Source organism: Heteronotia binoei, chromosome 8 (genome assembly GCF_032191835.1).
Source record: "Heteronotia binoei isolate CCM8104 ecotype False Entrance Well chromosome 8, APGP_CSIRO_Hbin_v1, whole genome shotgun sequence".
NCBI classification, from domain to species: domain Eukaryota; kingdom Metazoa; phylum Chordata; class Lepidosauria; order Squamata; family Gekkonidae; genus Heteronotia; species Heteronotia binoei.
In genome coordinates this window covers 90902312-90926713 of record NC_083230.1, presented here as the reverse complement: position 1 = coordinate 90926713, position 24402 = coordinate 90902312, and the positions used below count along the sequence as shown (strand labels likewise).

General features: G+C 43.3%; 1 protein-coding gene across 2 annotated transcripts in view; it reads left to right on the top strand.

Moving 5' to 3' along the window:
* TCP11L2 (t-complex 11 like 2) overlaps window positions 1–24347 on the top strand; it is a 36357-nt gene extending 12010 nt beyond the window's left edge. For both annotated transcript variants that reach the window (XM_060245574.1, XM_060245575.1), the window contains exons 3-12: window positions 3258–3310; window positions 5118–5288; window positions 6965–7100; window positions 12252–12372; window positions 14367–14587; window positions 16739–16875; window positions 19129–19319; window positions 20922–21103; window positions 21455–21627; window positions 23819–24347. In XM_060245574.1, coding sequence (XP_060101557.1) covers window positions 5153–5288; window positions 6965–7100; window positions 12252–12372; window positions 14367–14587; window positions 16739–16875; window positions 19129–19319; window positions 20922–21103; window positions 21455–21627; window positions 23819–24039 — 1518 coding nt within the window. In that variant the 5' untranslated portion in view covers window positions 3258–3310; window positions 5118–5152 and the 3' untranslated portion in view covers window positions 24040–24347. The remainder of the gene's footprint in view (window positions 1–3257; window positions 3311–5117; window positions 5289–6964; window positions 7101–12251; window positions 12373–14366; window positions 14588–16738; window positions 16876–19128; window positions 19320–20921; window positions 21104–21454; window positions 21628–23818) is intronic.
* Window positions 24348–24402: the final 55 nt, after the last annotated feature.

The following is a 24402-nucleotide window of genomic DNA, read 5'->3' as shown; positions in this document are numbered from 1 at the left end:
GGTGAACTGATTTCTGCCACCTGGAGATCAGTTGAAATCTTAGGAGATCTCCAGGTTCAACTTGGAGGTTGGCAACCCTATTTACTGTACCCATTGACATGTGCTATTATTTTATCCTTTGATGTGTATATGTAGGTGCATGCCTCTCCCTCTTTCTGCTTAAAACAGCACTTTAGAACATTGGCTCTGTCATGGTGATAGCATTTCACTGCCCCTTCTAAAGGAAGAGTGTAATGCTAGAGAGAATAAAGCTGTGCTTTTTGGACACTGATTTTTGTCCACTGTTATCTGACAGGTGACATCATCATGTTAGAGACATCACACGTGACATCCCACCCACCGCTGAAACGCACCCCAAATCCCCTTGCCATGACAGCAAGGGGACCTGGCAACTCTAGCCTAGATTGTACCTCTTTAGATTGTAAAAGGGGCCTCCTGTGACGGAAGGGTCTTCCATGGAAAAGAAAAGGGAGGGATGGTGGCTCAGTGGTAAGCAGAAGGTGCCAGGTTCAATCCCCAGCATCTCCATCTAAAAAGGCTCCCGGGCAAATAGGCGTGAAAAACCTCAGATTGAGACCAAGGAAAGCCACTGCCAGTCTGAGTAGACAATACTGACTTTGATGGACCGAGGGTCTGATTCAGTATAAGGCAGCTTCATATATGTTCATAAAAACATTCCTGAGCATATAAAAGTCTTCTTCCTTCTCTCTCACAAGATAGTTGACTCTGCGTCAGAATGTTCTGTGGTTTGTCATATGAACCCCAACATGCAGCCTGAGTGGTGCAGTCCAGGCAGAGATCTACTACCTCATCTACTCTTTGAGAACCAAACTTAACTCTGTCGAAACTGTTTTACATGAATAGGCAAATGTGTCACTGTTGCTATGACTGCCCAAGAATTAAATTAATTCCTCAGTGTCTTCATGACAGTGACTCACAATGTTTTTTTGGTAACTGCACTGGTTTGATTATGGCTGTGATCACACACACTAAATAATGCACAATCCACCCTTCCAATGCACTTCCCAACTGGATTTTGCCCGTTCACACCATAAAATCCAGTTGGAAAGTGCATCGGAAGTGGACTGAAAGTGCATTGTTTAGTGTGTGTGATCACAGCCTATGTTACAAACCCAAATGGGCCAAGCTGAGGGTTGCCAACTCCAGGCTAGGAAATTCCTGAAGATTTGGAATCAGAGCCTGAGGAGGGTGAATTTTGGAAAAAGGAGGGAGTTCAGCAGAGATGTAATGTTATAGCGTCTTCCCTGTAATAAAAGGTTTGTGTGTGTGTGGGGGAGCCACTATTACTCTTAGACAATACTGACCTTGATGGACTGATGGTCTGATTTGTATGGTCATGAGAGTCTCTTCAGAAGCGCTTCTATTGTCCTACTCAGGGCTTTTTTTGTAGCAGGAACTTCTTTGCATATTAGGCCACATACCCCTGATGTAGCCAATTCCCCTGGAGCTTACAGTAGGCCGTGTACTAAGAGCCCGCTAAGCTCTTTGAGGATTGGCTACATCAGGGGTACGTGGCCTAATATACAAAAGAGTTCCTGCTACAAAAAAGCCCTGGTCCTACTGATCTGCATTAGAAAGGACAATGTGGGAACCTGCAAGGGGATGCAGAAAGAGGAGGGATGCATTGGCAGAATAAATTATTAGGAATTCTCCCATAGGTAGTGCAATAATGCAGCAATGGTAGATTCTATCCACCAGTTCACCTGGCCTTGAAATCTGCAGTTAAGCATTGTAACATAATTTTGGCTAAGGTTTTAGAAAATGCACATGGATCCGTAATCCTGAGCTGATCAACACAGAAAGGGGTATTTTTACCTTTCCCCTTTTCTATGTATGCTGTACAGGAGAGTTTGAGGCGTAAGTGACCCTGGAGAGCTGCTCACAGTCACACAAGACAGTAGTGAAAAATTGGATGCGTTCACACTACACTAAATAATGTGTTTTGCAAGTGGATTTTCGCTATTCCTACACAATAAAAATTCAGTTGCAGTACACATTGTTTATTTAGTGTAGTGTGAACGCACCCATTGTCTCACTCTGTATAAAGAGCCTTAATATGTTTATCCTGGACCCAAGCTAAATGTGATAGGAGAATTCAATGGCCATTATGAGTTCTCTGTTGTCATTTTGAAATGTATGGTCACGGAGCAATCCCGCCCCCACACCTCTTCAAATGCAGCTGTTTTGGCATGGGATTGGAGGGAGAGAGTTTTCAATTCTCATGGCATTTTCAAATGATGATAATGATTTATTTATTTTTTGCATACCTAGAGAGCACCCTGAGCATGCTGAACCCTTGCTGTCTCTATGGGTGAACCTCTTTTGCTATCTTATTTGGCAGGTCATGAATTTGATTCCATTTGGGGAAATACATGAAGGTTACTTCAAGTAAGGAACATCTGGGAAAGTTCTGTCTTGTAAGCAAGAGATCTAACTTTGGCTTTTGGCACTTGATGCAAGATCAAATTTGTTGGCTCACAGCCAGAACATACTTGGAGTCTCTGCAGTATGACGATCTAAATTCCACACGGAGCTCCAAATGGGACTGGATACTCACTTCCTGTCCTACACGTGTTGTTCAGTGCAGGGTTAGTCTTTTAGTCATCTGAGCTACACTTGAATTAGCTGTTCTTCTTCAGCGCAGGAAATAATTTCACCTCAATTAAGTCCTGACAAGTATAAACTTGAATACATAAAGCTGTCTTATATTATATTGGACCTTTGCTGTATCAAAATCAGTTTTGTCACTCAACCTGACTAGTGAATACATAAAGCTGTCTTATATTATATTGGACCTTTGCTGTATCAAAATCAGTTTTGTCACTCAAACTGACTACAGTTCTTTAGGGTCACAAGTCTTTTCACATCACTTACTAGCTGGCCTCTTCAACTGGAGATGCCAGGGACAGAACCTGGGACTTTTAGCATGCAAAGCAGAGGTGCTGCCACTGAGCCAAACTGTTTCCTAATATGACTTCAATGAACTAGCAGCTGCTGTTTAAAATAACAGGCTTTCCAAGAGCTGGTGTCATGTAATGGCTCAAAATGGGAACTAGAAAGCCTTGAGTTCTAATGTCAGTAGGTGGCCTTCAGCAAGCTCCTCCCTCTCATCATCTCAGTCCCACCTCTCACTTTTACAGAGCTCCTGCATATTGCTGCAGTAATGTAACTCTCTAAAATGCTCTTGAAATACTAAGTATTGAATCTAATCATTTCTGCTTTGTTTTTAATTGTAGGAAAATTGCATCAGTTTATGCACCGTTGGAGCAGACTCATTCTGTAGCTTTAGGTAGGTTACTATAAACCTTTGAATGATCCTGAGTGACAAAATGATTGGCTTTTCCTCCCCTTCTAAGTGCTAACTTTTCCCTCGCATATGTGGCTCTTGTGACCAGTGGACACAGAGAACTTGCTTAACAACCCTATGGATGCCAGCAGCCTACTTGTCTGATGGTGCCTTTATTTATAGACTTGAGCTTTTTTATACAGTTCAAAGTGCAATCCTATGCAGAGTTACTCTTTAGGTGTGTATATACTTAGAAGTAACTCCCAGGGGATTCAGTGGGACTTACTGACTAGTAGTAAGCATGCTTAGGCTTTGCAGACTTACATTGCAATCCACAAGCAGAGTTACTCTGCTTATGATTGTGCTTGTTAGTTACTTAAAATGTTTGTAGCTAATTCAGTGCCACCAAAAATTCTTCACAGATAGACACAGGCTGCAATGTGACTTACCTTACAGATTCATGTATATGCAAAACCCCCCACAAACCATTACATCATATCTGAGTCCTGCTCCTCCTTGGGCTTCGGATGAGAACAGGGCTGGATCTAGGGGGGAGCAGAGGGGGCGCTTGCCTCAGGTGCCGCCAGAGGTGAAGGCGCCAAATTGAGTATGGATTCCATTCTATTCTATGGGCCCATAATTTTGCCCCTCAAAAACATGTAGATCTGGTCCTGGATGAGAACATGTTTTGAAGCAGCATATAAGTGTATATATGTATTTTCAAAAAATAGTCATGAATAGTATTCCCTCCAAGCCAGGGGTGGCCAAACTGTGGCTTGGGAGCCATCTGTAGCTCTTTCACACATATTGTGCAGCTCTCGAGGCCCCCTCTCCCTATTGACCAGCTTGGAGAAGGCATTTGTTTCTTTAAATCACTTCTCCAAGCCAGCCAGGAGCTTGGAGAAGGCATTTAAAGTTATTTTCTTTCTCCTTCCCTCCTTCCCTCCTTCCTTCCTTCCTTCCTTCCTTCCTTCCTTCCTTCCTTCCTTCCTTCCTTCCTGCTCTCAAACATCTGACGTTCATGTCTTGCAGCTCTCAAACATCTGACGTTCATGTCTTGTAGCTCTCAAACTTCTGACGTTCATGTCCTGCAGCTCTCAAACATCTGACATTTATTCCATGTGGCTCTCACATTAAGCAAGTTTGGCCACCCCCGCTCTGAGTTAATGTGAGCTAGCTCACAGTTTTTTAACCTCCAACTCACACATTTTTGTCTTAGCTCAGGAAAAATGGTCCCAGAGCAAACTAATTCATGCAGTATTCAAATTGCTTGCTCAGAACTTTAATGCCAGTAGCTCACAAAGTAGAATTTTTGCTCACAAGACTCCACAGCTTAGAGGGAACATTGGTCATGAACAATATCAAACATAGTTGCAAAACTGCTCAGGGTTTGGGGTAGGAACTGTGCTGTTATTGACAGAAGAGGTAGGAGCCTACTATAGGCAGCTTAGAAAATAAAATCAGATAAAAGGAATATACAGTAGGCCAGCCTTCCTTATTCATGTTTTGTATTTGGGACTGCCTACTCTGGGATGGGAAATACTTGGAGATTTTGGGAGTGGAGCTTGGGGAGGGCAGAGTTTGGTGAGGGAAGGGGCCTCAGCAGGGTATATATTGCCATGGGGCCCAGTGCCCAAAGCAGCCATTTTCTCCAGAGGAATTGATTTATGTAATCTGGAGATAAGTTACAATTTTGTCAGATCTCCAAGTCCCACCTGGAGGTTGGCAACACTATTTGTACTCCAATGTGAACTTGGTTGTGTTTTCCATATTGCTTATTTGATTTTTTTTAAAAAGCTGTTCTTTTCAGGTTCTGCATACTCCAGTCAGCAAAGTTGACCCAGGATGCCTCTCAATGATGAGCAGAACAGTGACTGTGACTCTTCAAGGTTCTCTGAAAGCACAGCTTCTTCCAGTGACTCTGAATATTCAAGACAAAGTTTTACCAGTGACTCTTCTAGCAAGCCCAGCTCTCCAGCTTGTAAGCAAGCAAGAATAATCTGCATGTACTGTGAGATGCCCAGGATTAGGGTCGTTTTGCTGTATCTGAAAGTCAGAGGTTTTTGCAGAGCCAGAAGGCAACTGTGCTTGAGAAACCCTGTGGTCCACTGGAAGCCCACTAGGAATTCTTCAGTGAAAAGATCATTAAGAGTGGGCAACCTTCCTGAAAAGCCATTGCCATCAATGTTTTTCTGCAATGTCTGTCTGCAGGAGAGTGCTGAGGATGTTCTTGGGTTCTTGCAGGACTGAACATATAGGGTTTATGCAGGGCTAAACATATACTGATTGTGCACCCTAGAAAATCTTTTCTATTGCACTTGGTGACTCATGGCAATCACCAGGTCTTTTTATGAGCAGGAACGCACAGGAACACAGTTCTTGGTGTCAAGGCTTGGCCTAATATGCAAATGAGTTCCTGCTGGGCTTTTTCTGCATAAGAAGCCCTGGCAATCACACAGAAGCAAACAAGTTCAGCCATAATGAACAAACCATGGTTTGTCTGTTAAGAGAACAAGTCTGTAGTTCCCATTTTCTTTTGGTTCCCAAGAAATAGGATTGAACCCTGTTGTGAAATCCTAATTTGTAGGCAGGATGGCAAACTACAAGTTTGTGGTTTTGTCTGATTCCTACTTAATGACAAACACTGCTTTCTCAATAGCCAGGAATTGTTCACCATCACAGCTGTGTGCAAAAGGATGCGGAGGTATGCAAGCCCAAGAGGACAATCTTGTATCTAACAAACCATTGGTTTTTTTTTTTTAATTTTCTGTTTATTTAGAAAATTTCTTATGATGCCTCCCCAAAAAAACAGTATGCAATGCCTTACAAAATTATACAGGTAGAAGACATAGATCTGCTGTAAATATTGTTTAAATTAAATTATTAGCAATATACAGACTCATAAGACAGTTCTCAGCCTAGAAACAAACTAATAGAAACCATTTAAAAAGCTATCTTCCTCATATGAAAGCCTGGGTAAAAAGAAATGCTTTGTTCACGTACCTAAAAGAGAGCAGAATAGACCACTGAACCCTATGTCTGAACTGAGCCACTATGGGTTCAGTGAAGAGACAGTAGTGTTTGGAAACCACCAGCTAAGATGGAAATGGCAGATTCACGTTTACTGTTATCTCCTGGCTTTAAAGGTTGTATTTGCTGGCAGACCTCTGTTCTATCGACTGTAACTGTCATTCAGGGTCATCCAAAGTCAGCGCATACGAGTAGGACAGGTAGGCAGCTGCCTAGGGTGCCACCTGGCCTGCTGAGGCACTGGCAACCCCCTCCCCCTCAAATGAGCATCCCCTCCCCCCTCGGAATGAGCGCACACGCTGCCCTGCCACTCTTGCCATCCTGGGTCTGCACATACCTGGGAAGGTGAAAACAGCGGGGTGGGGTGCACCTGTGCTCTTCGGAACCTGCCTTCCCTTGCAAGGGAAGGCAGGCTCCAAGGAGCACAGGCACTGCACTGCCACTTCTCACCCTCCCGGGTCTGGTGGGGCAGGGCCTAGGGCACCAGAACCACTTTCCATGACATGTGTATTTTGCCTCAGGTTTTATTTTTCAGACAGTTCTGCTTAGGACAGCCCAATAAGATAAATTTTGGTTGTTTAGTTTTCACATCTCTTGTTTCATGGCAGTAACATGCATTTCTTCCAGCAACAAGCCCTCCCAAAATGCTTACCTTTGACGAAATGATGGCTGCGGCAAGAAACTTGTCAAACCTGACTCTGGCTCATGAAATTGCTGTGAATGAGAATTTCCACTTGCAACGTGTAGAGCACCCGCAGAACAGGTAACCTAGAAGCTCTTAAAAGCCACAGTGTAAAACTCTGATGCTGCTCATACAGGAGCTGGGTCTTAAACAAGTTTTGGCAATCTGCAGGTAGTTTGCACTGCTTTGTGGAGCCCTGCAAAAGTTGTGACAGCTCAGGTGACTTGATAATTCTCTGCATATGTTTTATGAATGTATATGTCGGCAGTCTTGCAGCCCCACAAGGCACTTGAATAATAAAACTGTTGGATTCTCTGATTTGGTACAGCCAAAAGTCCTTAACTTAAGTAGCAGAGTGCTTAAATCTAACCACACAGTGAAGCATTGGTGCTGAGTGCACTAGCAAACTTACCAAGTTCCACAGAGCCTTTTTTGTCAATTTCAAACTAATAAGAAATGTTTATTAAAAGGAACTACATTCTAGATAGTGCAGGTGAGAGACAGAAATAGATTACCTAGTCTAGCTAATTGGATACTGCTGGATGCATGTCCAACCTCCATGGTGCAAGATGGAGAGAAACATGCACTGTCTTGCTCCATGGTGCAACGTAGAAAGAAATGTGCTCCTGAGAACCAGTTTAGTGTACTGCTTAAGTGCGCATAACTCTTCTCTGGGAGAACTGGGTTTGATACCCCACTCCTTCACAAGCAACTGCTGGAGTGACTTTGGGTCAGTCACAACTTCTCTCAGAGCTGTTCTCTCGAGCAGTTCTCTGAGAGCTCTCTTAGTCCCACCTACCTCACAGGGTGCCTGCTGTGAGGAGGGGAAGGGAAAGGAAATTGTAAGCCACTCTGAGCTAAGGGCAGGGTAGAAATCCAATCTCCTCCTCCTTCCTTCTCCCTTCTCCTCCCTCCTCCTTCTAGGAAGTGTGTGGTCAGCAGAGGAAACTGCTCCCTAACAATTCTCAGTCTACACATCAAAGGGGACAAAGACAGAAGACTAGTCAGGAAGGAAACTTATATTGTGCCAGTCTATCTAACTGACTCTCTTGTAAACACCCCCCACCCCCCGGAGGCTGAGACCAAAAGGACAGCCCCAAGTCCTTCTCTTCCAACAAAAAAACAGTTTTGAAATGGTATTTTTTTTACAAATTGGAAGACTGGTCACAAGAGTGCAGCAGCTCCAACCCCTTCATCCTCCAAAAGTGAAACTGCTAAGACACAGGCTTTGTGGTTCTGTTAAGAGGTGAAGTGCAAAAAGGATTCCAAGTGTCAGTGACTCCAAAATATTGCTCCCCCCAACCATACCTTTCACCTTAGAAAGCCAGTTTGGTGTAGTGGTTAAGTGTGCGGACTCTTATCTGGGATAACCGGGTTTGATTCCCCACTCCTCCACTTGCACCTGCTAGCATGGCCTTGGCTCAGCTATAGCTCTGGCAGAGGTTGTCCTTGAAGGGCAGCTGCTGTGAGAGCCCTCTCAAGCCCCACACACACCTCACAGGGTGTCTGTTGTGGGGGAGGAAGGTAAAGGAGATTGTGAGCCGCTCTGAGACTCTTCGGAGTGGAGGGCAGGATATAAATCCAATATCATCTTCTTCTTCTTAGGATGCCTGGGCTGGAGCTGCCACCTGCACAGTTCTCTGCAGGCTTGTCAGGGGGAGGAGGCATCAGACACAGCCTGCTTATGAATGATAAATCAAAGTAGTGGAGAAAGGGGGAAAGGAAGACTTGTGCCAAGACAGCAGATGGGGTGCTGGGCCAGGAGCAGAAGGAACCTGTGCGGGCTTCAGGGAAGCACCCCAGTGCTTTCTTCTTTCTGGCCCAGGGGACATGTCCAGAGCCTGCTCACTGCATCCATCCCTGGCCTGGTGACAGGGAGCTCACCTGGGCAGTGGAACTTCAGGGCTTGGAGGCTTCTCTTCTTCAGCAGCGGGCGGCACAGCCCCTGAACTGGTGGGGGGGGGGGGCAGAAAGTATTGCAGGTTGGGGGATGCTTTCCCGGGCAGGCACTGCAGATGCCCCTGGGTACCCGCCAGCCACTTCATCCTGTGGGGCAAATGCCCCACATCTTCTGTTCTTGGCCTGGGCTTTGGCATCCAGATTGGCCTCCACTCCACAAGAGCCCGCCTCCCCACCTGGCCACTCTTTGAGGGCAGCCAGAAGGAGCTGGAGAGCCGGGGCGAGAAGTCAAACTGGAGCAGGAATCCTCATGAGGAGAGGAGTGATTGGCCCACCCTTCACCAGCTGTGAGTCTCAGGGGCAGCTTGTGCTGGTCACTGGCCTCCTGGCAGCAGAGGAGCAGGTGCAGCACAGGGCCCCAAGCAGGGCACAGAGAGAGGTGATGCGACACCAACAAGCAGCAGCTGGACAAGGCGAGTTGGGTGAAGAGCTGCTTAGTTGCCCTGCATGCAGGCTGAGTGGGAGGTCTGTGGCAGAGTTGCTGGTGCCCTCTCTGGTGGCAAGAGGGAAAAGCAAGCTGGGGAAAAAAGTGACCAGATCTGGCCTCACGGTACCAGGATCTGCTGCTGCAGCACACAGCCCAGGCGACTGCCTTGGCAGTCATGTGAGTGGCGACCAATTCAATGCCCTTGGAGTGCCAGCGCCTTAGGCAATTGCCTGAATTGCCTTGTGGCAGGGCCGGCCCTGGGTCTACCTTCTGAAGGGCCATGGCACTTGCAGCAGAGGCTTGTTAATGTGACCTAAGCAGTGGAAGAAGGGGGCTTTTAAAGAAGGAGATGCTTCTTGATATTGTTTGGTCTCATACTCTCTTGACTGCTTCAGCATAAGAACTGGCATTTCATAGTTGACCGTGCTATTGGCTATTCACAGTCAAAAGCTGGGATGCTGTACTAGTTCAGCTTCCAAATGGTCTCCAAGGGAGTCACATAAAGGATTCAGTATAACAACTCCAAACATGAAGTTTGTATGAGGCTAGATCAGAGTTTCCCAACATGGTCCCTGTGGATGCCATGGCACCTGATGACACCTTTCCTGGCATTTGCCAAGTGCTTTTAGGAAGCAATCAGGGCCAGCAGGGCTTCTGATTAACTGTTGGTGATATAACTGGCCATGCAGTTTTTTAAAAAAAAATATTGCTTTGGCAGCAACTGCTACCACAGCACAAGGACCTGCAGTGTTACTGCAGTTAAGTTTTGGCAATCATTTTGTGGCTGGTTGGCTCCACCATCTGTGGCAGCCATTTTGTGGCCACCATTTTGTTATGACCACTATGTTTTGTCAGAATTCCAAATGTGCCCATAGACTCAAAAAGGTTGGGGACCCCAGGCTAGATTATTTTTCTCCAGGAAAATGCTGTGCTGGGGTGCGGTCACACGTACCATTAGTGGCGACACAGCTCCGTCTCGCTGACGGATTAAATATGTTCATCCACACATCCACATCTGGTAATCGAGAGTCATCCAGGGTCATTCCAACTTGCTGTGGATCAGTGCCGCATTAATTTGACAGCGCAGAAAGTCCGGCCCTTTTTCAAAAAAGCAGCACAAGATCGGCTTTTTCCTGTTTGGACAGCTCACACGCAATACTGCCCCTTGGAATGTTTACCGCCCCTCCCACCTTTTTTTTTTAAAAAAAAAAAGCCTCGGCAGACATGCGCATTGCCGGATCATCCGGGAATCTGAGGTGACGCTTCTGCTTCTCCAATCAACACAGGATCGGGGGGGGGGAAATGTTATCCCACTATTCAGAATAGGAAAAAAAATCTTGTTTTTCCAATGTGGAGGATTTCCAGATATCATTGTCACTGCTAATTTCTAGGAAAGTAATTCCTGGCAGTTCCTTGGTTTGAATCGGCAACATTAATTCCGGAATCTTTCCCCCTTCCCCCCTGCCTCTGAAGCAACGTTTGATTTCCCAACTCCAAACAGTTGGGCGCATGTTCAATGGACCCCCCCCAGAAATCACCATCTGATCACTCATGCTCCAAGAAAAGAGAGTGATAGTATTGGATGTCTGAACGCTCAACAACAGAATGAGTAGCATTCTTGGATGCTCATCTGAACGACCCTGCATCGAATCAATATTGAGCGGTTCAGATTTGAGCCCTACACACCCGCTTTTAATGTGACGTGTGACCGCACCCATGGTGTTTCTTCTTGAACAAACTCTGTGAGATCTGGCCTAAGACTGGCCAGTGATCTTTGTGGCTGAGGAATGATTTGAGGCTGGGGTTGGAGCAAGGCTGACATCAGGGTTTTCCCCAGCCCAGGCAAGGGGCACCCACTGTCCCGCCACCCATTTAGCCTTCCCGGATCCATGCTTTGGCCACCAAATGAGAAGGTAGCATTTATTGGAGAAGACCCTGATGCTGGGAAAGGCAGAAGACAAAAGAAGGGGACAGCAAAAGATGAGATGGCTGGACAGTGTTACTGATGTAACTAACAGTAACTTGAGCAGACTTCGGAGGATGGTGAAGACAGGAGGGCCTGGCATGACTTGGTCCATGGGGTTGCAAAGAGTCAGACTTGACTGTGCAACTGAACAACAAAACTACTAGATTGTTGTATCTATGTGCTGCCTTGCAATATATTCTAATGGAAAGAAAGAATAATAATCCTTATGTCTTTATCTCAGGTAGGGATGGGCCTTTCCCAAGTTACATACCTAATTGACTGCATGGAACATCCTTAGGACTTCAAGTTATACTGTGACATGCAACCAGCAGGATCAGCCTGGACATTAGCCCATGTCATTTCATTGCCAGTCATGCCCTTTTCACCTCTCAAAATAGTCCTGTGCAAGCTCTCTTCCAGCTGTACTTGTTGAGGATTTCTGGGTCCTCAGACAGAATCCGAGTGCAGTATCTGTATCTTTACATGCTCCTTCAGATAAATTAACCACCATTTTGCCTTCCTTTACTCACCTTACTCACCTTTACTCACCAAACTCACCGTCTTCCTACTGCAGATAGACCAAGATTCAGTCTTTAAAAAGTTAGAACAGAGTTCTCTGTGCTGGGAACGAGGCACTGGAGTGATATGTGCAGAAACAGGGGGCTGCCTAGCATTCTTGTGTGCTCTGTTGGAACTCACAGCATAAATAGTCCTTAACCCCTGGAACCATAGGATGGCAAGTGCAGTGGAGATGGATCTTGCAGTTAATGAAACTATTTGGTGCTTTTCCACAAGCAAAGAACTCTAATTTTTGTGATGGTTGATTCCTCTACTTCTTTGAATATAGTTTGTGGATTTCCACCCCCCCCCCCCCTTATAGTTTGCCTGGAAGAGTGAGACAAATTGTACACCAAGTATTCTGGGATCGTTTGGAGGAAGATCTGAACAAAGATCCTCCCATGTATGAGCATGCTATCAAGCTGTTTGAAGAAATTAAAGAGGTAAGTCTAGCCTTTGATTTCTGTTTCTCCTCACCAAGTTTATTGGTTTGCTAATTTAATGCTAGTCTTATAATTAAAGGCACACCTTTGTTTTAACCCTCTGAAGTCCACAGCCTAGAAAGAGTGTATTGCAGGATAAAACAAATGATAAAAATTGAAGCTATATAATGTGAGGCATAGTAATATATTTACTGTTAAATAAACTGGCTGTTTTGTTTGCCTGCAGGTATGTGCCTGTTTTACATCTGAATGTAGTTTTTATATGATAGTGATTTTAAAGAACAGTGGTTGCTTAGGATGACTTCAGAGTTTCCAGTCCCACATTAATGGGGGCTCCCCTGCCTCTCATTAACCCCACCACTCAAAGGGTGTTTTTATATTGACAGTTTGTGACTCTCTATCACCGCATTGGAAACTCACCCTTTACACTACCTAATGTTCTCACAACTGTTTTGCATCATTCCTGCCTGAATCTACATTTGTTTCGGTGAGATGGGTTCTGGCGCTGCTGCTGCTGCAACGTTTTTCTCAAAACTAGTTTTGATCTGGTCATTTCTCTACAGGCGTTTCAAACATGTATTGTAGAAGTTTTCATGTGTTTTAAAAGACTCCTCGCCAACAGTAATTTGCATGAGAACTGACAGCACTTGAAATTTTTACATATCATTGCTTGCCTCCTTTTATAATTTAAATTTGTATTGTTTTTGCAGTGTTGACACAATTTCCTAGCAATCATATACATTTAACTAAGCACTGACATTCTGGCTGCTTTCTGATCAGAGACCACCCCCCCCCCCCCCAAATTGAAAAACTTTCAGCAGGCAATATAGAAGTCTGGCTACGCAAAATGAGCAGAGCAAATCCACAAATGTGAAAGGAAAATAATTAAAGCAGAACGGTGGCAGGCGATTTGAAGACTCTAACACTCTGGATCAAACTGAATGTAAAAACACCCAAAGTATCAGTGGGAGGGGGGAAATGGCTAGCGAGCCAGCCAATGGCCTGATGTCACTTCTGGGAGAAATTTTGAAGAAATTAAAGAGGCAAGTCTAGCCTCTGATTTGTTTCTCCTCACCTATGCCAAGTTTATTGGTTTGCTAAACTAACTGTAGTCTTATAATTAAAGCTGCATTGCCCAGAAACCCAGAAGTCACTCTAGTCTAGGGGTGTCAAACATGCAGTTCGGGGGCCGAATCAGGCCCCTGGAGGGCTCCTATCAGGCCCCCAAGCAACTGGCTGTCATATGCTTCCTTCTCCCTATATCTTGCTTCTTTCTGCATAACAGCTTGCTTTGCAAAGTTTGCTCAATTCCTTAGGAGCTACAGAGCAAAACCCCTATTTTCTTCATGGGCTGAGGCTCTTCCCCCCAGTCCCCTAGGGAAGGAAGGAAAGAGCCAGAGCTTTCTTTGTCCAGTTCCCTGGATCCCGTGAGAGAAATACAAAGAAAGCATCCTTAAAACCAATGTTTTAAGTTTTTTAAAAATATATGTTTGTGTTCTTTATAAAATTTGTATCTCTGCTACCTAATCTTAAATAGGTACACACATGGCCCAGCCCAACATGACCTGGCCCCTCAAGGTCTCATTTATGTCAGATCCGACCCCCATAACAAATGAGTTAGACACCCCTGCTAGTCCTTCTGTAGTTTCTCCATAGAGTTTCTGGCAATTCCTAGAGAGGACTGGTGTCACTTCTGGATTTTTCTAGAAGTGACATCACACTGTCACGAACAGCTCCCCCATTCTCCCACTGGTTGCCAGGCATGTATCCCAGATACAAAGGGAAACAGACTGGTAGGTGCAACTTCTCATGTAAATATGAGACAAACAACCCCGATGGAATTCTCTGTTTACATGAAACCACTGAAAGTGCAGATGTCCTCTTTTTGGCAGCTGGTCACTGTATATTTTATACAAGACGTTTTGGTTGCAGGCCATTAGTTGTGACTGGTAGATCTTAGCTGGCATGTGTGTTTTTTGCCTTTAATACTGCAGATTCTTCTTTCGTTTCTGAACCCTGGCGCAAACAGAATGCGAAGCCGAATCTCTGAGGTCCTTGATGCAGACCTCATAAGGCAGCAGGCCCAGCATGAGGCGGTTGACATCCAGGGCCTCGCTAATTATGTCATCACCACAATGGGGAAACTGTGTGCTCCAGTAAGAGATAATGATGTAAACCAGTTAAAAGCCACTGGGAATATTGTAGCATTGTTGAGGTTGGTGTACAGTTTTTTTCCGAAAAAAGAAAAAGTTGTTCCATCATTTTACTGCACCTTCCTTTCCAAAACCAGAGAATTGCTGAAATACTTTCATTTTTAAATTGTTTTTTATTGATTTAGAGTAAAATTGAAAACCAGCCTATTATGTTTCCATACCTCCCCTTCTCCAAAGAGATCAAATAGGTTCTATAGTTTCCTTCATTTTTCTCTTCATAACACCCCTCTGAGATAGGTTAGGCTGAAGGTGACTGGCTCAGAGCTTCATGGAAGGGTGGGATTTGAATGTGTCTGATGTTCTAACCACTATACTGCATATTTTTGAGTTTATTTACTTCATTCATACCCTGCCTTTCTTCCCACTGAGGATGCATTGCAGTTTACATTGTTCTTCTGTCCTTGCAACTAACCTGTGAGATAGGTTAGACCAAGAGTGTGTAACCCAGTTACCCAGTAGGCTTCCATGGCAGAGTGGGGATTCAAACTGGGTTTTTCTAGATCCTTGTCCAGCCCTCTATCTACTATATTGCACTGACTCAGTGCATCCAGACCTGCACCTTTGTTGTATCCCTGCCCCCCCTCTACTACCTATTCTATTGCTAACATTTGCAAATCTCCTGTTCACACAGACTGGGAAGAACTGGATTCAAATTCCCTCTTGGCTGTGAAGCTCACCTGGTGACTGTTAACCAGTCACTGACTCTCTCAGCCTGTCTCACTTCACAGAGTTTTTGTGAAGATAAATGGAGATGGGCGACCATATATTTCCACAAGCTCTAGTATGGACTATATATGTCCCCAACTTGTTTGGCTTCCTAGGCCATGGTGACCAGGGGCCTAGAATTTTGTTCTCTTAGTCCCCCACCCTAAAGTCCTTGACCCACTTCTCCATTTCCATTACTTAAGGATGGGTTATCACATTGCTGATACAGAATCCTGGCTTGCATTAATAGAATGTTGAGAAGGACATCCATCCATTACAAGTCATCCCTTGGTATAAACATATCTTATGGGTAAGGCTGGTATGTTTGGTGAGCCAGTTTGGTGTAGTGGTTAAGTGTGTGGACTCTTATCTGGGAGAACTGGGTTTGATTCCCCACTCGTCCACCTGCACCTGCTGGAATGGCCTTGGGTCAGCCATAGCTCTGGCAGAGGTTGTCCTTGAAAGGGCAGCTGCTGTGAGAGTCCTCTCCAGCCCCATCCACCTCACAGGGTGTCTGTTGTGGGGGAGGAAGGTAAAGGAGATTGTGAGCCGCTCTGAGACTCTTCGGAGTGGAGGGCGGGATATAAATCCAATATCATCATCATCATCTTCTTCTTCTTCTTCTTCTTCTTCTTCTTCTTCTTCTTCTTCTTCTTCTTCTTCTTCTTCTTCTTCTTCTTCTTCTTCTTCTTCTTCTTCTTCTTCTTCTTCTTCTTCTTCTTCTTCTTCTTCTTCTTCTTCTTCTTCTTCTTCTTCTTCTTCTTCTTCTTCTTCTTCTTCTTCTTCTTCTTCTTCTTCTTCTTCTTCTTCTTCTTCTTCTTCTTCTTCTTCTTCTTCTTCTTCTTCTTCTTCTTCTTCTTCTTCTTCTTCTTCTTCTTCTTCTTCTTCTTCTTCTTCTTCTTCTTCTTCTTCTTCTTCTTCTTCTTCTTCTTCTTCTTCTTCTTCTTCTTCTTCTTCTTCTTCACTACTGCTCTCAGAAAAATGCTGGTATTGCCACAGAGTAATCTCTCGGCACTAGGAGCAGCCTCTCAAGATCTGTATCCCAGCACTACTTTCTTATACACAGGAAGAATGTAAAATGCTTTTGTCTCCAAGTGGTTTCAGTAGGATTTAGTCCCACCCCCTGTCTGCCATTAAACAATGTTTGATTTTTCAGTCATCAGTGAGGATAATTCTGTATTTTGTGAACATTTAACAGAAAATGTACACTGTATTACTTTATGAGGCAGACAAGTGCAAGTGCATAAATCACCATAGCAGCTGTAATAATAGTTCTTCTGCAGGGCCAGACTTTAACTTGAGGGAGGGGCAGTTGCCCCTTTTCTCAGATTGAATCGCTGTGGGACTGAGATAAGCATGTGGATCTGCATACTGTCTTGTCAGAAGACGGCTGCTGTTCAGTGGTATGTGAGATTTATACTATAGACTTGTTTCTTGTATCCTTTCAGGCAAATATTCCACGTTCTGGATCTTATGAGAATGGATATGGTTAATTTTACTATTCAGAGTCTTAGACCTCACCTTCAGCGCAACTTGGTGGATTATGAACGAGAAAAGTTCCAAGAAATACTTGAAGAAACATCAAGTACGTTCTTTGTTGACACAGGAAGGTATAGCCAGTGGCCTGGGAATGCAGGCAGCTGCCTTGGGGCCTGTAGCTTAAGAGACGCTCAAGAAGGGATTTACATCTCCATCTTCCTAACTGGGGGTCTGATTAGACCAAGAGTCTCCAATACGGTGCTCATGGGTGCCATAGTGCTGATGCCTTTTCTGGTGCACACCAAGTGCTTTTAGAAAGTGGATGGGGCCAAGTAGGGCCTTTCCCTGGCAAAATTTCTGAATGACTGTTGGAGATTTGATTGGCTGTGCAGGTTTTTTAAAATGTTGCTTTGAGAACAGTTGCCACCACAGCACAGACACGCACTGTGTTACTGAAGTTAAACTTTGGTTATCATTTTGTGATTGGCTCCTCCACCTGTGGCAGCCGTTTTGCTGTTGGGCCCACTATGCCATGTCAGAATTCCAAATGTGCCCGCAGGCACAAAAAGGTTGGGGACCCTGGGATTAGATTATACATTAAACACAAGCAAGCCCAACCCACCTCATGCTTAATGTGTGACCCAATCCTCACCTTTCAAAGTGAGAAGGGGGGAATCATCCCTAGAGCGCATGTGGTGGCAGGAGAGGTTTCATCATTCCTGCCTTTCACCACATGTGCTTTCACTTACAGAAGAGGGGTATGGATGAAGGGCTCTCTGTCTTTACTGCTAGTACTATGAGTCTGCCCAGAAAACAAGTGGAACCAGAAGTAAGACAAAGAGCCCTCCCTCCTCTCCTCACAGCCCCTTTCAGCTAGCAAAAGCATGCAGGGTGAAAGGGAGGGAATGATAAAACTTGTCCTTCATGGGAAAGCAGACCTGCCCTGAAAGCAGTTACATGTGTTGCAACTTAGCAACAGTACCAAGAATGGCAAAACAGAACCACAAGTGAAATCACTTGTCCTCCTCCTGAGGCTCCAATGTACCATTTATTGAGGAATTTACACTGTGTGTTAGGGCTAGGATGTGTGCGCTATTTCTGCCCTTGTATTGTGTGTGTGAGTGGTTTTTTTCCCTCCTTGCAAGTAACTTTATCAAATGTAGCATTCAGAAACTCAGCAAGTAATTTGCTGGCTTCTTTACTACATCATTCTCAGAGTTGGTCCTTGGAACAAAATGCAAGGATAGGAATACATGCATGGCAACAAAATGCTCTAGCATAACAATGATCAAAAGTTGACTTCCTTGAATATGAAGAAAATAACAGTCCTGTTTCTCAAATATATATGTAGTAAAATTCCACCTCTTTCAAACAATTCTCTATTATTTTATCCAAGTACTTAAAACCCTCATACATTCCATTATTGGACACGTGCCACAAATAATGTGTAAGATTAGCAGGTAGACTCTTCCAGGTACATGTCACTGTGTGCCACGGAACTGGGAGCAGCGATTCCTTCAATAAACCTTTACCATGCAACAAAATGATAATAGAAGGCAATGGTAGTTTCCCTGCTGTAAAATCACAGGAGAACTGTTACAGAGCTGTAGTTTAGGAAACAACTGCAGGAAGGGGAGGGTAACTGCCGTAGCCTGTTTTGACTATTGTGAACTGAAAGTGTCCAGAGCAATGTACTTATCTTGAAACTGGTACAACCATTCATGAAGTTTCAGAGAACTATAATAGCAAAATGAGGATGAGAAGGCTTGGAGAAAGAATATAGCTTTGGCAATCTGGTATGCTGTATGTTTGCTTCAGTGCTATCCTAAGCAGAGTAACATTCCTTGAGTCTGTTGACTTCAGTGGACCTACAAGGGTATAACTTTGCTTAAGATGGCACTGCGAGTGATATTAACAATGTATTGGCTTGCTTGAAATTGTAGCTCCAGACCACACGCACAAGCTGCTAGTGGAGTACAGTGGATTGTCTTATAGAGTCATTCTTCTGTGGGAGGATCTTCATGCTGGTCCTGTTCTCTCTTTACCTGTACTGTGTTGTGTGACTCTATTATATCATGTTGTGTTAACAGAACTTGTGCCAAAACATCCATCACATTTTCTGCAGCAGATGCAGCCCACTCCACAATAGTGTGATGGCATCTGAACACAAAATTGAATCCACTCCACCATGACGTGACTGAGGCCCAGCACAACTGCAACTTTTCCCAGTTCTCATGTTTACCTCCTTTTTGCAATTAGGTTGCTCTACACCTCATAGGGCTGTTTATTCAACTGTGCAGTAATTCCTGTAACAAGCCAAACAGTTCAAGTAAAATCTCCACTGTCTTGGAATGTTTAGGTGCCCTGGACGTAACAACAGAATGGATAAGGGAATCTATAAAGGATGAAGTATCTTCTGTTTCTGGTGAAGCATCTTCATCCTCTGGTGCTAATGGGATCTCAAAACCAAATCTGAGCCCTACTCTGGTGCTAACCAACAGCTACTTGAAATTACTGCAGTGGGACTATGAGAAAAAGATTATTCCTGAGGTAAAATATGAATCCTACTTGCTGTGTAAGGGATTTTTTTTTTTAAAAAAAACTCTTAGTACAATATTCTTTCAATATCTTACCCCCTTGTGATGGAAGTAACATTGCTTGCAGGTAAGTTTCTTTGCCATTTATTTTATTATTTTTTATTCAGGGAATTTCTGTGCCATCCCTCAAGACTCCTTTCCTCTTTTGAGGGAGAAAATTCATGCTGGAATTGGACATCTGATTCAACCACTAGAGACACAGAGTATAAACTGTTTAAAAGTTCTCAACATATGTGCATACCAGGAATGAGGAGTGATTATGTGTCAGTAGTGATCTCACATGTCCTATCCCATAGCAGCCTATGACAATCTCTGTCTTTTTGTAAACTATACATGTTTTCTTGTGTTAAGAGTGTCACTGATTAAAGAAAATGTGTGTGTTCTATGTTAACTGTTTTAAAACTTTTCTTATATGATAATTACATATACCTTGAATTAGGTCATGATAGAAGCATATAACAGATGCATTTGTCTTTGTGTTGGCCCATTTACAATGGGGGGGGTGGGCTTTTGTTGTTATTTGTAGAATGATGAATAATAGCGTTTATTTGTATTTAGCCACAGGCCATTACAAACCAAAGATAAAATCGATATAACATAGTTGTATAAAATGTGATAAGATATAAAGTAAAATAAAACCATGTATCCATTATCAAAAATCCAAATAAAAATCAGAAAATAACATCAAGAACCCACTATTAACAGCATTAGCCTGTATTTTTTTTTGCAGCCAGGGCATATAAAGCCATCTTATAAGATACATTGGCATCAGAGTCAGCTAGCAAAAATGCAATCTTCTCAGAGTCTGAATAGGAACATAAACCGGATAGGATCTCAGAGAGGAATTTTAACCTGGGTTGAAGATGCATTGTATTAAGAATACAGTGGGGTAATATCTGTAGAAAATGGTACATTCAACAGGGAGTAAAACCATGTCCTATCCCCTTATCTTACTGTGTTCTATTTTCTGAGGCATATTTTTCCTAGTCTGGCTCAGATTAAACAAAAGAAGCAGAGTTATAAGAAAACTACTTAAAGCAGTGAAATGTAGTAAGATACAGTGTGAACAGTAAGTTAGATTTAGCTTCACGGACTTCACACTGCCTTAAAAAAAAGACATACATACAAATGCTTTACACACAAATGAATGAACGAACATGATATCAACACGTGTGAATCCAATAAACTGAAGTTATCTTGTTGGTAATAAACACCTCTCTGGCATGCTGTGTTTGCTTTCTCCCATAGAAGTTAATGGAAACCATTGTTGTTTGAGAAAACAAGGTGCATATAGTTGAAGTGGGACATTATTCACTGCCCAGAGCAAACTGGAAACAAATTCTGAACATTTATAACAACCATCAGAATGGAACTACATTATGAAACAGGCTTTTTGAATAGCTATATTCCACAGAAACAATTTTTTCCCTGACTGAATGGACTTGAGAGAATATCTCATCTAAATATGCCTAATAAAAATACATTTTATATTAAATTGTACCAGAAGTTTGATTGCTATAGAAATGACACACCGTTTTCTAAACAACTGTTCCAGACACTGGTGACAGATGAAGGTCGCCTTCGTGAGCTGACTGAGAAATTGAATCAGTTGAAGATTGTAGCTTGTATCTCTCTCATAACAAGCAACATGGTGGGTGCAGCTACTGAAGGAATTGTAGGTTTTTGTGACAAACAAAAGAGGATTTCATTTGTCCTGCTTGATGGAATGAATAAGAAGTAAGTGTTGTTTTTAAAGAAAGGAAATTAGCAAGTGGTGTGCATTCTAAATCAATTATAAATGCCCTGACAAGGGAATTTTGTGGAACCAGTGTGGATTCCAGTGAAAATGTCTTGCTTTTTCCTAAAAAAAATCCACAGACATTCATTGTCTATTTACGTGCTAAAGCAGGAGGCTGGAAGGCTGCTGTCTCAACTCTGCATAGCTTTTGTCAATTGCTTTAAACTGATAACATGCTAAAAATATTTTTTTGTGGTCTCACTCTATCAGAACATAATTGAAAAGTGAGTGGGAGGGGAGCCATGTTGTATCTAACTTTGTTAATGCTATTTCTGGGTTTTTGCTTGCAGGACATTTGATCTGAAAGAAGCTCTTACCGCCATAGGTCTCCAGACATGTAGTGAAATAAACCAGTCGTTAACTGAGAGGGGCTTCCCGCCACTAAACAAAGACGTTGAGGCAAATTTAGTGGGTCAGCTCTGTAACATCGTAGAGGAAGATAATCCAATCAGCTCCTTAATTGGTTAGTAATTTAACTCTTGGACTATGGGGGTTTTACTATTTAAATCTGTGCTTAATTGTACTTGGTGCTCTTAAAATAAAATCCTCCTTCCTGTCATTATATGTTGCCAACATGGTGCCTGTGCTTGCTATGGCGCTCCCTGAAATCTTTCCTGGTGCCCACCAAATGTTTTTAGAAAGTGGGCAGGACCAGGAGGGGCTTTTGATTGGCCACTGGAGATTTGATTGGCAGTGAAGATTTTAAAAAATGTTTTGTCAGCAATTGCTACCACAGCACAAGGATCTTCACTGTGTGACTGAAGGTAAGCTGCAGCAGCCATTTTGTAGCTGGCTTGGGGACCCCTGCATTATAGCATATAATAGAAAAGGCTTCCTTATGGTCTTGCTAAATCTGATTCCATCTGCTAGGAGATATCTAGCTTTATGGATCATTACGCATCAGATATATTAAAATAAGTCCCAGGTGGATGTTGGTCTACAATAGAAGAGCAAGATAGAGCCCAGTAGCATATTAAGCACCAACAAGATTTCCAAGGGGTAAGCTTTCAAGAGTCAAAGTTCCCTTTGTCAGATACAAGGTGATTAAAAATCAGTGACACAGTCTGGAAACAAAACTGATCTAGACAGATTGTTCTGTATCAATACCAATACTGGACCAGAACAAAGTCTGAGTGCAGTGGCACCTTTAAGACCAACAAGGTTTAATTCTGGATATAAGTATTTCTGTGGATGCACACTTCTTCATAGTGTGCATGCACATAAAAGCTTATACCCAGAATAAAACTTTATTGGTCTTAAAGATGCCACTGGACTCAAATTTTGTTCTGTTGCTTCAGACCAACATGGCTACCCACATGAATCAATACCGGACCACTTATTTATGTTTAGTAAGTTGGTTGTTGCAGAGTGGTAAGCTGCAGTACTGCAGTCCAAGCTCTGCTCATGACCTGAGTTCGATCCCGGTGGAAGCTGGGTTCAGGTAGCCGGCTCAAGGTTGACTCAGCTTTCCATCCTTCCAAGGTTGGTAAAATGAGTACCCAGCGGGGTGGGGGTGGGGAGCGTAGATGACTGGGGAAGGCGATGGCAAACTACCCCGTAAAAAGTCTGCCATGAAAACATTGTGATGCGACGTCACCCCAGAGTCGGAAATTACTGGTGCTTGTACAGGGGACCACCTTTACTTTAGCAACCACAGGGTCCCGTCTTTAGACCAATGTAGGTCATTGCACTGCCCTCTCTACAGCCAATTCAGTGAAGTGGTTAAGTGTGCAGACTCTAATCTGGGAGAACCGGGTTTGATTCCCCGCTCTTCCATATGCACCGGCTGAGTGACCTTGGGTTCGTCACAGTTCTTGAAAGAGTTGCTTTCTTGAGCAGTTCTCTCAGAGCTCTCTCAGCCCCACCTACCTCACAGGGTGTCTGTTGTGGGGAGGGGGAAGAGAAAGGAAATTGTAAGTTACTGAGACTCCAAGTGAAGGGCAGGGTGTAAACAGAATCTCTTCCTTTTCTTTTTCCTGTTGATAATAAAGTGATGCTATTTCACACTTGAAAGTGAGGTGGATTCAGAGAGAAAAAGAAGCAATCAAAAATGTGCTCCTTGATATATTCAAGATTAATCAGTATTATAAATGTAGCTCCTGAACTGTAATGGATTACATGTAACTGCCTTCCAACTCATACTCTTTGTAAATGGTACATTGATTATGGTACATTGATTAGCTGCAGCAGAATGGCAATACAAGCATAATAGAAGGATGGGGGAAGCCGAAAGCAATCACAGCTCACCAAAATACATTTCTTTGTGTTTAGAATTTTATTGTACTTGGGCTGAATGACACAAGGGAAATTTGGCTTGATCTGTTTGTGGTGTTGCTTTTAGTGCTGGTTAATTATATTTTTGTTTTGTTTTAAATTATTGCTTGGTTGCAGGGTTTTGTTTGTAGCAGGAACTCCTTTGCATATTAGGCAACACACCCCTGATGTAGCCAATCCTCCTGGAGCTTACAGCTTACAGTAGGCCGTACAATAAGAGCCCTGTAAGCTCTTGGAGGATTGGCTACATCAGGAGTGTGTGGCCTAATATGCAAAGGAGTTCCTGCCACAATAAAACCCCTGCTTTGGTTGACTTTGGCAGAATGGCAAAATATACATATTTTGAATTAAGATGTGATTTCCCTTCATCCTCCACCCAGATAAACGAATTCAACTGTACATGAGAAGCTTGCTTGCCTCTCCATACTCACAGAAGTCAATGGCAACAATTCCAGGAGGCCTTGCTGTGGTTCAGACAGAGGTGGAGAGCATTGGATCTCAATTTGCCAACATTGCCAATCTGAATAAACAGGTGTATGGACCATTCTATGCAAATATCCTTCGAAAACTGCTTTTCAATGATGAGTACAGCAGACACTGACTCTTTTACTAATTGAAATATGTAAATCATCACCACCCCTTCCTTTTTGCTGTATTTATATAGTGGTGATTTATTCTTCTGAATGTGCATAGCTTAAAGTGATGACTGATAATGAGACAGAAACATGTATATCTAATAAAAGAAACTCTAGCAATTATATTCATATAAAGGTGCCCCTGAACCTCAAATCCCTGGAAAGCTATTAAGTTAAACATATGTTTGAAAGATTATTTCTGCTTATAACGATGAGTTGTAACATTTATTATAATTGTTCTTCCATAAATGGTTTCTCTAAAGCAAGAATCAAATGTGCTTCCTCCACTATCTTTGGTGCAATGAAAGAGAAGCTCAGATTTAATCTGA